The sequence below is a fragment of the Oxyura jamaicensis genome, chromosome Z (assembly GCF_011077185.1).
Source record: "Oxyura jamaicensis isolate SHBP4307 breed ruddy duck chromosome Z, BPBGC_Ojam_1.0, whole genome shotgun sequence".
Lineage (NCBI taxonomy): Eukaryota > Metazoa > Chordata > Aves > Anseriformes > Anatidae > Oxyura > Oxyura jamaicensis.
Genome location: NC_048926.1, coordinates 49653865 through 49669344, shown reverse-complemented (window position 1 = coordinate 49669344; position 15480 = coordinate 49653865). Strand labels below are relative to the sequence as shown.

At 35.5% G+C, this 15480-nt stretch overlaps 1 protein-coding gene across 2 annotated transcripts in view; it reads left to right on the top strand.

The window, feature by feature from the left end:
• ADAMTS19 (ADAM metallopeptidase with thrombospondin type 1 motif 19) overlaps positions 1-15480 on the top strand; it is a 166724-nt gene that overhangs the window by 15122 nt on the left and 136122 nt on the right. For both annotated transcript variants that reach the window (XM_035310269.1, XM_035310268.1), the window contains exon 3: positions 14872-15037. In XM_035310269.1, the coding sequence (XP_035166160.1) occupies positions 14872-15037 (166 nt within the window). The remainder of the gene's footprint in view (positions 1-14871; positions 15038-15480) is intronic.

The following is a 15480-nucleotide window of genomic DNA, read 5'->3' as shown; positions in this document are numbered from 1 at the left end:
ACTGGCAGGACAGCATAAGAAACATAAGAGACCTTGACTCTGTGTAAGCACTGCTCTGCAACAACTAAAACATTGTTGTGCTATCAGCAATGTTTTCATCAAAAATCTAAAATGTAGTAACATACATTTTCGTCTTTCGATGAAGAAAATTAACTCTGTCCGAGCCAAAACCAAGATAGACCCTTCTGTGGTTTCAGTATAGTGCCAGGACTCCTGTTGACCCTTCTCCTTGTACTTTCATCTGTCTAATAGATGACATTCTTTGTCTGGTCATACTACAACAACAACAACAATAATAATTTATCTGCAGTGACTAGTAGTGTAAATCATTAGGCAACAGAATTATCTTCATGGGACATGCTGCTATTATTTTATCTGCAGTTAGACACGGTTTGATTGCCATCCAGTTTTTGGAGAAATAGGCTATGTAGCAGGAATGGCATATTTAGCCTTAGAAGCTTATAATTAATGTTCATTATTATTCATTTATTGTCATTTGACACATTTGAAAATGACGCTTAAAATTGCCTGATGGTAGTAGTTTTCAGTGAATTATTATTAAAGATACTTCAGTTACTTCAAACTGGAACAGATCTGGACTTCTCTGTATGGAGAGAAAGAACAGCACAGAGTCATCCTGTACAAGGGATAGTCTGTGTAGGGGAGCAATTGTTTATAAAGGTTTCTGTACTTGTTCCAGAAAGAGTCATCTTAAGAACTATAAGGTTTCGCTCGACATGAATGTCCTATTTACCTCCTTTTAACATTTAATATTTTGAAATTTGAGTTATGGTTCACTAGTGATTTTGCAATTTTTTATGTATGTTTAAACTATGCTATGCCTTCTCAGTGCAAGACTTAAAAGGGTTTGGGATGAGTTCTGAGTTTTAAAGCACTGAGCCTCTTCCAGTGTTTTGACACAACTAATTTGACTAAAGCAAACTGCAATTCAACTATACTTCTGGGTAATTGCTGCCAAAAAAAAGAGCGTACAGCAGAGTCCATTTACAATGTGCTGTTGAAGCAATAAATCTGTGAAAAGAATAACATGTGTTTAATTTCAGTAAACCTCTTCTTAATTTTTTTTATTTTTTTTTTTTTAGGAATGTTTGGAGGCTTATGGTGTTGTATAGAACCTGCTGGCACATTACTTAGGAGAAACTTAATTTTCACCACTGTAGCTAGTGACATGTATTGAATGCTTTACAACACAGGAAAATAAAGTAGTATTAAAAATTAACAGACAAAACTAGTTATACCTAGGAAATATTTTTTGGGGGGAGGGGGTAAAAAAGCATACTTCTAAAAAAATAGAATGTTAGATGTAACAATTACTTTAAAACAACAAATTCAAAATAATAAATGGTAGGAATCTTGTTATGATGATCCTATATTGATCCTAATGATCCTATATTTACCCATTGTTCTGTGCCTTCACACTTATTGAAGACTTAATTTTCCATGTGAAGCTGGGCGCCTTTGGTTTAAATTGGTATGAATGTTAAGTCCTACTCTCACAAATTTAGCTGGCAGGGCAAGAGATGAGATTCTAGTACATGTTGTGTGTTTTTCAGTGTGACTTGTGTTCATATGAATATGAGCAGAAGGTAATAGATCATAAAGAACTTTTCTTTTTTTTTTTTTTTTTTTTGATTCAGTGTTTTCCAAAGGAGGTTGGGGGTGGAGTGTGGGGTGGGGTGGGATGGGGTGCATAAAGGTTTGCTGGAAGCTCCTGGCCAATCCTAGTCAGGAGGAACCTTACTTTGAACAGGAGAAAATAATGGTAGGCAGCACTTGTGGATTTGACCATTCTGTAACAGTAAATTCTGAGCTAGGAGGCAAAGAAGAATTACACAGACTAAAGGCAGGTGTAGATAGCTTCCAGTGTGACTTACTACATTTACAGATTTCCTCTAGTGTCCTAATGACTTAGCTGGCAGTGACAGAAGGAGGAAACGATTGTGTATTTACTGATTGCAGGATCATAATGAGCTATCAAGCATGATACGGGTATGAAAGAAACCTGTAATTGATCAAATTTCACACAGCTATGGTGAAATGAGAGCTGCAGTATGGCTTGCTGATGTTCAGAGAGAAGAATTCTGTGGTGGCTACAAGGATAATTATAGTAGTAAAGCCTGTTTCATCAAGCAATGATCAAAGGCGAGTGTGTTTATCTTCACACAGCAGAAACTGCGATAGAGTATGATTGCTTTTTACAAAAACAATGGAGTGAATATCAAGGAGCTGGAAAGCTGGCCAAGAAGTAAAACAATGCAGACTCAGGATCGGATGGGTCTAAAATAATGGCTGTGAATACACTCTGGTTAGAAAGCTGCAAAGATTTCCAACTATTAGAAGAGAAAAAATTGAACCACTTTTCAAATAAAAATTTCAAATAAAAACAAAAAGCAGTTATATTGAAATGTTGTTATATTGAAATCAACAATAAGAGCAAGGAAATATATTTAAAAGGAATTTAGGCTGATAAAGGATCTGTATTACCAAGGTAATTGTAAGAAGGTCTGTATTTTACAAACTCTTAAGTGCATAGGGGGATGGACTTGATCTGCAGAGCTACCACATATAAATTACAAAGGGAATTTGTACTCTCACTACTATTTCTCATGCTTTACTGACTCTCAACACTTCATGTCTTATGCTATGAGAATTAAGGTAGTATAATGAGAATTATAAAATGCATGCTGTGCTTGACATAGGAAATAGGATTTGATTTATGAAGATGAGTTTAGTTGAATCTGGTTATAATATCGATGTTAAATTTGTAAGCAAACCTGCAATTTCATGAGTGATATGTAATTCTCCTTGTTTGCTTCCCTGGCTACAAGAAAAATACTAATTGGCCTTTTATGACTTGGAGATGTTAATAAAACATCTAAAAATCCGCTGTTCTGAGTCAGTCACTAGAGGCATCAGCCAAGCATTCCCTCTTCTGGGTTTTCCTTCAGGATGTTGTAATTTGCTCAGAAGAATATGCACAGCATGTTTTAATACTGAGTGATCCACTCAGCACTGGAGGAGTCCAGACACTTCAGTTGGTAGCCAGTGGTGTTTTCACGCTGGGTTTTCCTGTATTTTCCAGAATGCATTTTAGTGCATTTTCCTTTATCACAGATGGTGCTTAAATAGTTTTTTGGTTCCTTATAGCCACCGCTTAATAAATCAGAACCTGGGCAAAAGCTTCCGGAGGGGGGGTTGGGGGGTGGGGGGGGGGGGGAGTGGAATGGAGGGGGCTTGCAACATGATTTAAGTTTTTGATGATTGATTTAGGATTTTTACTTAATTCTTCAGGAGATCAAAGGGCAAGTATACAGTAATCAAAATACATTGACTTTCCTGGAGACAGTGACATGAGATAAACAAATTGACTCCATGAGTTGTTGTGTCTGCAACTAGGTGATATTTCTAATAATGTGAAATATCAGACGGTTGATTGATTTAAGCTGGTTTGTGAAGAGGTAGTCACGAGAAACCGATGCCCAGCATATAACGCTGCACAGAAAATTGTGGCACTTAGAAGAACTTGTGTCAGGCTCCTGTGTTTCACTGCTGATTGCAGTGAGTGGACACCTGATTTTAAAACAACACAAACAGTTTCGGAACCACGTGTTCTGCATTTGCCTAAGCAATGCAGTTAAAATAGATCAGAATTTATTTTTCTGTATTTTATTTGCCATTTCATTGCAATAGTGCAGTGAATGCCTATTTACTAGCACTTGGATTGGGTCAGTTCCAGGTTATTTATAGACTGGGAGAAGAAGAACTTGAGAGCAGCCCTGTGGAGAACGACTTCAGGGTCCTGCTGGATGAGAAGCTGGACATGAGCCAGCAGTGTGCACTTGCAGCCCATGCCAACTGCATCTAGGGCTGCATCAGAAAAGGGATGGCCAGCAAGGAGAGGGAGGTGATTGTCCACCTTTACTCTACTCTTGGGAGGCCCCACCTGCAATACTGTTTGTAGGCCTGGGGCCCCCCAGCACAAGAACAATGTGGAGCTCTTGGAACAGGTACAGAGGAGGGCCACTAAGATGATCAGAGGGCTAGAGCACCTCTCCTGTGCAGAAAGCTTGAGGGAACTGGGCTTGTTTAGTTTGGAGAGGAGAAGGCTCCAGAGAGACCTCATTGTGGCCTTCCAGTACTTGAAGGAAGTGTGCAAACAGGATGGTAAATGCCTGTTTTATGTGTTGATAGAGATTGGGCAAGGGGGAATAGTTTTAAACTAAGACGGGAGATTTAGGTTGGAAATTAGGAGAAAGTTTTTCACTCAGAGGGTGGTGAGGCACTGGAACAGGTTTCCCAGAGAGGTTGTGGATGTCCCATCCCTGGAGGTATTCAAGGCGAGGCTGGATGTAGCTCTGGGCAGCCTGCTCTAGTGGTTGGCAACCCTGCCCAGAGCATGGGGGTTGAAATTAGATTATTTTTAAGGTCCTTTTCCACTTATTTCAATCTATTCTATGATTCTGTGATTACTAGAGAGTTATGTAGTGAATGCTGATAAGTAATAACTTGATTGTTCTGCAATTTATGTGAATTTTTCAGAGAATGGGGAGCGTGTGTTTCTATCTTTGTATAGTCATTTTTAAACCCTTTCAAATGCCAAGATAATCAAGAGTTGTAACTACTTTAGAATTTTAAGGTTACTCTTCAAAAATTACTGTGCTGGAAATGGGGAATTCTTACTTGCTCTGAAATTTGTCTTAATGTTTAGCAAAAAAGGGCTTGTGTACCAATTCACAACACACCCCCTTATCTTGATTTAAAAAAATATTAAATATGCATCATATAGGGTAAAGCCCATTTTGAAGAAAGTCCATGAATATGATATTATCACTACACATTTATTACAACAGTCATGTATTCTATCACGGGGAATATTTCAGCTTTTCATCTTTAGGATGAACTTTCGTAGATTTAGAAAACTTCATGCAAAAGAAGAAAGCAAAAATGGTGAGAACCTATACGGTAAACCCAGATACCGTAGAACATATGATAAAAGTGTCAGTGCTGAACCAAAAACAAACAAAAAAACAAAACAACAACAACAAAAAATGCAACAAAAACAAATGTGTTACAGATGGATAAGGAGATTATAACGATTATATATATTCTAGTGATACAGGTACATTTTGACATATACCTGTGTTGATACATGTGCCTTTACTGCTTTTTCTTTCTTTACTTTAAAGCCAAAACTAATTTTAATGCTTTATAACTTTTTTTTTTTTTTTTAAGGAGAAGTTTGCCTGTAAACATTGAAGAGCTGGCTTGAAATGCTTGGAAAATCAGTCTGGATTATCTACACTTACATCAATTTTACAGTATCTGTCTGTGGTGTTGCAATAATAGACCAAAAAAACAAAAACAAACAAACAAAAAAACACAAACAACAAAAAAAACACCTTAGCATAGGTGTGCGAGATGCATCCTTTAGCTTTAAAGACATTGTACTGCAGCTGTGCAGACTAGTTACAGCCTAAGGGTTAATTTTCTTAGATGTGAGATAGAAATTTCCTAACACACTCTACAAAAATCCCAATATTTGAACCTTTATCCTGGAGGTCTGAGTACTAATCTGCACACTCTAATCTGAGAGATCTATTTTCTAATCTCAGATTTTACTATGTTTTGGGGGAAAAGTAATGTGAACTGCTTATTCCACAAGTTAGTGCTATTTGGGACTAGTTGTGAGAGTGGGTTTTTGGCATAGCTGTACGATTCTTGCAGAGACTACAGATTGTTACTGGCTTCCCTGCTGAAATTTAGATGCCTTTTCTTAGTTTAGCTGCATATTAGCAAAATGCCATTAGAATCCAAGTCTTTTAAGAAGATAGGTTGCATGCCACTGAGAACTGAATAACTAAGATTCAGAACTTGAAACTAATGGGAAGCCTGAAGGCATTGAATCTGGTGCATGGTTATGAAGCAGTATGTTCCTGCTGAGATATTCTAATCACAAAGTAAGTTTGCTACTTCTCTACTGCTCTTCAGCAAGTAGGAAGCTTCATAATCCTCATCCAAAATGATAAGATGTATTTAGTTTTCACATTAAAAACTGTTATCTGAAGTAAAGTTTTTAAAGGAAATTAATGTACCATTCCTGTTGCAGAGCTAGAAAAAAATAAAAAAAAATCATAGAATTTCACTTTGAGCAAAAGTCAGTGTTGCTGTTGGAACTTTATTTTGGCAGTGCTGCACTATTTGGTATCCTGTATTTTATTTTATTTTTAAAATTTATTTTTATTTTTTGTTATAGCTTAACGGCACATACAATACAATATACATGTGTTTCTGGTGTTGATGGTTTAACCTTGAGTTGGAACTTTTCATCTATAAGCATAGTTCAGAAAGAAAAGGGAAAAGTTAGATAGAATCAATAGATTGCCAAATCATTTTTTATGGAAAAGGAAAGGGAGATGAAAAATTAATTCTGCCTGTATCTTGGTACAATTCACCTTATATAATCTGTTATGTCTTGGATTTTTATTACTGAATATTCCCTTGTAATCTTCAGAGTGTATGGCTATATGAACAGATTTTGAAAATTAAGTGATATTTCTTGCATTTCCATATGGGTTTTGTAAATGTTAGATGTTTTATGTATGTAACCATTAAAAATATTCTGAAAATACTAAAAGAAAAAGTCACAGGAGTGGCTACTATGTAGTGGGTATTCATTGTTAACATCACTATAGAGAACATCTGATAAAACTACAGGTGACATAATTTGCATCCTCCAATATCTATGGTCTTACAATGATAGCTGAAGAATTAGAGAATTCTATGTAGCACAGAGGCAAGTAGCTGAATGACAGTACCCTGTGTAAAGAAATCGGTTTTTGTGCTTCACATCACCTGCAATAAATATGGGCAGACCGGTAGGCTATAAGGGCTGTGGAGGCCGGGCAGCAAAGTATTGCTGGTAGAAGCACAGGAGATCCTAGGGGTAGAGGTTTTGTTTTGAGGAGGTGTGATGTGGTGTACATTGATAAGGAAAGGTATTTGTGGGGTGGGAGAGAAGACTCTAGATGTGTAAAGGGATTTCAGACCGCAAGATACAAGTTATTTTTTAGTGTAATGGGGAAACTGTCACTGTATCAAAGCAGCCTGTTTTAAGCTCCCACTGAACATCTGAAAAACCTGAATAAAAAACAATAGATATTTCATATCCGTGTTAGTTTCATTGTTGTGAACCTATATCACACTGCCTCAAATGCCTGGTTTCCAAGGTATGTTACAGTTGTCACAACTCTCAAGTGATGTTTAAAAAACTATTAACTTCAATGAATTGCAAGATCACTATTACATATTTGACAGCATTGACTCATTTCCAAAGCTACAAATCTGTTAGTTTCTTCAAATTCTGGTTCACTTAAGGACAGCAGTGGGCTTGACCAACTATGTCTGTAAGCACTTGCAATGCTGGGATCACAAGAACAGCATTTGTATGGATGTGTTACTCATTATAAGTTGGGGGAAAGGATACTTTTTAAAATAAATGTCAAAGTGGATTCTGTAAGTCATTGAAAGTTAAATAACCTTTAATAGTTAAGGATCTTAGTAGATCGTTTTGCTGCTTTTTCTTAGTGTAATTTTTACTAATGTTCTTGATTTGTTTTTGAGATCTTATTTACCGTGGTTGGAAAAAGAAAGCTAACTAGTTTTCCTTTATTATCTAAGTCACCCTTCCTCATACTTAAGAACTTGAATCCTTCATGTGTGGCAAATGAGTCTTGAATAGTGCTTTTGTACTTGTAATCTTGGAAATGAATACATGTGAGGATGAGGAATTGACTGTTTTTTTTTTTTTTTTTTTTTTTTTTTTTTTTCTTTTCTTTTTTTTTTTTCTACTCCACCTAAGGTTTATGTGTACTGAAAAGCTTCTGGAACTGGTAGCTACTGGAGTTTGTGGAGGCTATGAGTATAAAACATACGTTTACTCTGTTCTTATATTCTTTATTGTTATCTGCTCTTCTGCATTGTCAGAGATGATACTTTACAATATGGACCTTTATTCTGGCCTAGTCCAGTGGTTCATATGTGCTTAATAGAGATGTTCTTAATATTGTCAGTCAGCATTTTTTTAGTGGTGTAGGTGATCAGCCAACCTGGCAAAGTAGGGTTAGAACAACTTTTCTAGATGAAAGATTTCCCAGAGAAATGGGATATCAAGATTTGGGAAGGGAAATTCTGAAAAATGATGCATTTTATGTATTTTTGTTGAAAGTTAGCCCTGTAAAAAAAATCTTGTAATATTTGAAAATATTTCAATTGTTGTCTTCAGACAGTAAAGAAAGGGAGAAGTGCTAAAATCTACTTTAGATATTTACATTCAGTAAAGCTAACACCTGAAATATAATGTGATGGATCTTAAATGAGTTACAAAATAATTTATTGCACTTGCACATCCTTACTAAAAAATTTTTATTGTGGATTTAGTCAATGAGTATTTGTAGTTACTTATGAACTGCACTGTACTTTGTTTAGATATCATCCTGCATTGTGAGGACAGTTTAAAAATCATTGCAAATATTAGAATATTGTGAATTTAAGGCAGCACTTGTACCAAATACAAAAGTAATTTCTAATAGTGTGTTTACAGAGGGAGACTTAGGTCTAAAAAAGGAAATATTTTATTTCTGGCTCAGAAACATGAAATTTGGAATCTGGCGGAAATGCCAAACATCTTAGGGTTTGGCTGGCAGTGAATTAATGGGGAAATGGAAGGTTTAGGGGGAACAACCACAAACTCTGTCTGGGCGGACCTGGCATCTATAGTTTTTTTTATCCATTGGTCTCCTTTACTTCATTTTCTTTTCAACAAATGAGATTCTGTTAGATTGGTGGCCTTTCTGTGAGCAATTTACACTTCACTCTCCACTTTCTGCTTGAGAGATTCTTGCTCAGTAAAGTTATGTGACTAATAGCACCCATTGAAATGGGTGCTAACCCATCTCAATTTTGCACGCTTCACTATACCACAACTTCCTACCTTTCAGAAGAAATTCAGAAAGAAATTATTTCACATGTGCAGTATCAGCTTGTATTGATAAAAGTAATAATCATCTTAAATATAATGAGAATGGAATCCTGGAGGGAGTGATTTTACCAAAGATTCAGGGTAATGTCTGCTTAAAGTCCTCTGCTTGCTGTCTTATTTGCAAGAGTTAAAAAAAACATGCAAAAATTGTTTCTGCAGATCTTAAATTTTGGGGCCAGTACTGAAGGCATGCTTTGATCTTAATAGTGTCTGCACAACAGTCTGACTGTTTTCCCTCTATCAGGGCTATAAGTTGTGACATTATGCACAAGTATATATACTTACATAGTGCCCAGTCTTAGCATTAAAAGGACAGAAACAGTTGGTTTAAGTCTCAGTCCAGCACTGAAAGCCTGTCAATAGAGTTAATGCTGCCCCTCCCCCTGGTCTTAGTGCTCCTAATTCTGTGCAACAGTTTGGAAGAAGCAGGTAGACAGAGAAAATATCTAGGAAAAGTACAATGTGTATACTGTGCAAAGTCCGGAAATGCAGTTAATTGGAGACAGAAGTTGCTGGCGCTTATGAATTGTTTCCTCAGCCTTCAGCAATGAAGGTACTTAAAGACGGAAAGCTGTAGCTTGTTTGAATAGTGAGAACATGTGAAGTGCTTACCCTGTTATTTGCAGTTTGAAAAGCTGTTTGAGCTTGCTCTGTTGTGTGCTTTACTGAGAGTTAGAGGCTTTTGTGCTGCGTTTCAGCTATAGTCAAGTCCTGGTAGCACTGTTAGAATCGTGATACTGATACTAGTCTTGAGTTTTAAAATCATGGAAGAAAACCTGCTTCAGACAGGACACCAATATGTAAATTAAAGATTTTGCCTCAGTACTAAAATCTTAAATTCTGAGACATTTTACTAAGGGTACAAAGCCTTAAATTACCACAATGTGTTTTAAAATTGGCAAGTATTGAAATAGTAAATAAGAATAATCTTTTCCAATGTACATAGAAGAAATGTGCATTTTTATACTACAGATGACATAAATTGAGTTCTGAGGAACTGATCCATCTCTCACATGAATATTTGGGTGCTGATGGTTTCAATATTGAAGACTTTCTCCATCTGATATGAATGATTTTTTCCTGAGACAGTCTTGCTCTGTTCCTTAGATGGCATGGTAAGGCTGTGAAGTGCAGCTTTGTACAGCTGGTCCTTGCACATGACTTGCATCTGCTTCACAGCAGGGAGTGAACTGCAGGGAAGATTTTTACTGAGGTCATGACAAGGCAATGTCATGCCCACTTTTTACTGATACCTAGATTGAGATGCTTGTGGAATCAATAGAGACCAAAAAAAAAAAAAAAAAAAAAAAAAGGAAAGGTGTAACACAGTGGGAGTCTTATTTCATATGAGAATTAGGAAATTTTGAATCTACTGCTTGTTTTGAGGAACATACCATTATTAGATATGAATGCGTAAATGCAAACACAGTTGCATAGCAATGCATGCATAGCTGATAGTAATAACCTGCAGGAGGTAGGCAGATACATAAGTCTGTACTGTCAGTATGAGCATTGTGGCAGGCTTATTTCAAGTCCTGTTCTAGTTCCATAGATTTTTATTTTTATTTTTTAATCATTATTTTAATGGCTGTACTGGGTGCAGGTACCCAGGTGCTCGCAAGTGCAGCCCACCTGGTGAGTTTCTTGGGGAGTGAAGCATTTTCCTTTGATATGCCAAGCAACTGGGTTAAAAACTACTACTACTTAAGTGACTAATGCTAAATTGTAGACCACTGAGAACTCATCCTTCAGAGCCTGTAAACTGCTTTCTTTAAAAAAACATTCTGATGTTTCTGCCATTTCTGTGAAGTCTGTGTCATGATGTCTTCATTTATTATTGAATGTTACTGAATCTCTGTGAAGAAAATACAACATACAGGCAAGATGCTATTTCATAAATATTTTCTGGTATCTAAAGTCTTCTTTTTGATAGTATTATCTGTGCCCTAACTCTTTTCTGGGATGTTAAAATATCCTAGGATATTAAAATGGGAACCACTTAATCTCTGGGTGTAGTACATGCTCATTAATGTTTTTCTGTTACCCCATTTTTTGTGATAATGATAGCAAAGAAAAAAAATCCCTTTATCTTACTTTGCAGTTCTTAGGAAAGCATATTCATTTTTGTTACTTTCCTTCACTGCTTAGTTGTGTAAATTCTGCCAGAAACAACGTTATGTTCAAAATACGAGTTGTTTCAACTTTGAGTGATAATAAGCTGCTACTCTGAATTGGTTTGCAAGGAAGGATTTAAAATGTAGGAATTAAAAAAGTTATTTCCTAATCAAGAAATTTATTGTCTTATGCCCAGTACCTGATGACTCTATGCATAGGTGGTCTTCACAGATTAATATAAATTTTATGTTTGTGTATTTTTATGGCAATATAATTTTATTAGAAATGGTAATATTACTTCAGGTTTTCACAGGTACTTGACAGAAAGTCATATCCTTATGTATACTCCAAACAGGAAAAAATAATAGGCCGTAGTTTTAGAAAAGGAATGCTGGAAAGAAAAGGGTAGCATGAGTTTTATAACATGGATATTTGAAGTAATGTGCCATAATAGTTTCTGTTATGATGTCTTTCACAGTTGGAGTTGTCCAAAATATGCAGATTTTTTCTTTCTTCATCTCTGATCTGTGTGATCCAGTTGGATGTAATAAAATAACAGTTTTCTGACTTAAGAAATCTAACCCGCCTACTGTTTTTGTGAGTATTGACATGTTTTAAATGTCAGCTCTTCTTATTTTAGATAAAAGCAAATATTTGGTCTTCTTTCAGGACTAGTGTTTACAATTGGCTTTTTGCATCAGTTTATTTTAAGAAAGTGAATAGTCTTGATATGTGAATGTATGTTGTAGAAAACTTTTATTTATGAGGGCAAATGTCCACTCTCAAATACATGTGGTGGATGTGTGTCCATTTCAGACTGTACATACTTAGTTCTGTATAATACTTTGCATGCTCATTTGATGAAGTCTGCCCCACAGTTTTAAGCTCTCACTACGTTGTGTAGATTGGTTAAGATGCAGGACAAGTACCCAGTTCATTCTTTCTCAGGAGGTTTGAAATTTTTTTTTTGCCAAATGATGTTGTCCTGGGAATGAACTCCACCGAGATGTATATAAGTTTTGTCTTACTCAGGTTAGAAATTTGAAAATGCAGACATAAATGAATGCAGTGGGAAAAAAGTACATGGTATGTTATTTTTGCATGACATAAGTCCACCATCCTAGCAAGCTTTTCAGTTGCAGCTACGAGCACTGTTAGCTATTCAGTTGATATTGGTGAAATGGATCAGTTCCTCAGAAGTCACTTACCAAAAGCTACCCGGTGCTAGCCCAGTTGCACATTATTTCATGCATTTTTTAGTCTTTGTTTCATTATGCATTTTCATGACATAAGGGTTTTGCCATTTTGACTGAAGTCTGTATTTAGTCCTGGCATCCAATTGGCATCCGATATCTGAAAAAATCTTTCCAAGTATGATGCTTGAATGCCTGGTTTTACATTTCTTTACTTTCTGTGTTCAGATTTATAGTAGAAGATGCTCCTAACTCCACTTGTAATTATTATGAAAGATTTAGAGCATGATTACAAGCATAGGGATTCAACTTCTCTTTATTCCATGTGAAATTGTTCAAGAGGTGGAAAAACAGTGATATGTTTTTGAAAGTAGTCACAATGATCACAAACATATTTGGTTACCCAGATTTATCTGACAACTAACCATTTGAGTATATATAACTGAAGTTAGTTTTATTCAATAAACTTTACATCAGTTTTCAGTTCTTTAACTTATGGTCGAGGACACTAAGTATAATTTTCGGAGTTCTGTAGTGATGGACTAATGTTCAGTTTATGTAAGGAGATGAAAACCAATGTAAAATGTCAGTGATCTTGGCAAAGCTTCTCAACATTTCTAGATGGCAATCTGAAGAACAGCATCTTAAAGCTGTATTTTCATTTCACAGCAAAGGGAATGAAGACAGAAGAAACATGCTGGATATCTTATGATTCAATCTTTGTTGAAGATTAGAGGGCTAAGGCCTTTTGTGTAGATGCATGAGTCAAATATACATATCTGTTCTAAATCCAGAATTTATCAGCATATTTCAGATTTTACCAGCATAAGTAATGACTTACAAACAAACAAAAGATGCCTGAGTGAAATTCAGGGATAGACATAAAAATCAAAGGGAAGTGTTTTATGTATTTTACATGTATTTGAAAAATATACTTTTAAATGATACTTCATTTAATTTTACTAGTTACAGTTAAATATTAGCTTAGCTAATTGTTACATCAGGGTAAACTTATACAGGTAACATTATGCTCCACTTAACAGAAGAGTGCCATCTGGTAGGTGTACAGAAAGTATCTAATAGTATGAACGTAGCTGACCTTCTGTGTAACATCCAAAGCTCATGGTAACGACAAACTGACCTAAAAAGTACATGCAGGAAGAAAACAAAACAAACAAACTCAGCTACTTTTAAGTTTCTGTACAATGTTAATCATGAACTTCCAACAGCTGTTCAGGATTCTACAGCTATGCGTCTGCTTGAAAAATTAAATATATGTACTCGCTTTTATTTAATGTTAAAGTGAAGAGAAACTGTGTTTTGTTTGTTTGTTTGTTTTGTTGTTGTTCTTGTGTTTGTTCTTAAAGTAAACACTGGTTTGAAGGAAGTCATACTTTGTAACACCTATAAAATTTAATTTTATTTTATTGCTTTGATCAGAATTTCTTTTTGTGTTATCTGTATGTCAGGCAGACTATCCAATGTGATAATGATGTCTACATAATTCCAGAAGAGACAAAATTATTTTCTATTTCTGCCTATTTGTACTACATAGAAATATACAGAAGAGTTGTTTGATTCTTTTAGCCAGACATACAGTTTTTTATTTCTGTAGTAAAACTGTTTAATACATTTTTTGGTTTAGAGAATAATAAATTCCACTGTCAGTCTTGATGATGACGTATTCAAGGAGAAAAGGAAAAGACAAGCACTGAGCGTTAGTGACTCTGATAGGAACCTGTGTGTTTTAGGAGTTTAGTAGTTTAAGCTGAGTTAGAGTTGCATGGTATTTATATAAATAAGTTATTGTTTGTTTATTTTAACTTTGACCAAACTCTTATATTAGGTATGCATGTGGTATGTTAGATTTTTATGTATGTTTCTGTGCATAAACATGGTGGGGAAATAAAAGCTAACCATTTAAATGGCCATAATAGAAAGTTTTTCTGTTTTAGCTGCTGGCAAGCTGGGAGGGATTGCTGTCTGTCTATTTATTTATTTATTTAATTAATTAATTTAAAAATGTGCAAAAGGAGTCATAAGTTTTTTCAAGCTTCATAATTGTTCAGGATGTATTCTTGCTGCCTAAATTATTGCTGCTTTTTCATTAAATATAATTATCAAAAAAATTGACAATACACTGAGTTATAGAGCTAGTGTATAGACTTTTCTGTACATGCTGTACATATTTAAATGACCCCGTGGGTCTCCCAAAGCAAGTTTTTAACATTCCAGATCTTTTACTGAGCATCTGCTACTGGCATGTAGCCACCCACCCACACATTTCATTGAAATAAATTAAATTTATTCCACTGAAGTAAAAGGACTTGTAAAATATGAAGGTAGTCACCTTGCTAGTAAGGTTACTAAAACAAAGGGTTTTCTTAAATGGAGCTTTTTTTGTGTGTGTGTATGTGTGTGTGTTTTCCTTTTGCAGAACTGTGTGCACAATTATATAGTTTATTTAATTCTTATCTTATGTGTTCCTTTTGTTTTCCTTTGCAGATGGGGTTTATACAGATTAATGAGGACTTCATATTTATTGAGCCACTCAATCGCACTTTGGCTGTGACAGGTCATGCACACAGGGTGTACAGACGAAAAAGGTCCATAGAGGAGAAAATAACTGAAAAGCCAGCTTCTCAGAATCAGTACTGTGGTGTTGTTACAGGTAATATACAAAACTCACTGAACAGACTTACTGTAGTGGACATATTTTTAAGATATGTAGATAATAGTTAAAGGCAACAAAACCAACAAAAGCACATCTGATTATTCCTGTAGTAGTAACTTATGGTGGACTTCAGGATGGCATGCTAAGGATGCAGATTCACCTGTCAGAAGAGGGAATTGTCAGTTGAGGAATACACACTGCTTCTTAAATGACATTTGAAAGTAGAAACATTTTGGCCATTTAAAATTTTAATTACAACCTATTTCTTTGTTCTCTCTATTGTCTTGGTAGTTACTGGTTTGCTTGCTATGTGCAGTGCTTGTACTCAATTTTCAGTTTTAAAACATGAGCAAAGTTCATTCCAGTTTCAGTTGTTAATGTTTTGAACTTCCAAATAAGTTTGACACTGAATGTAAATGATCTTTATAACAGTGTTCTTG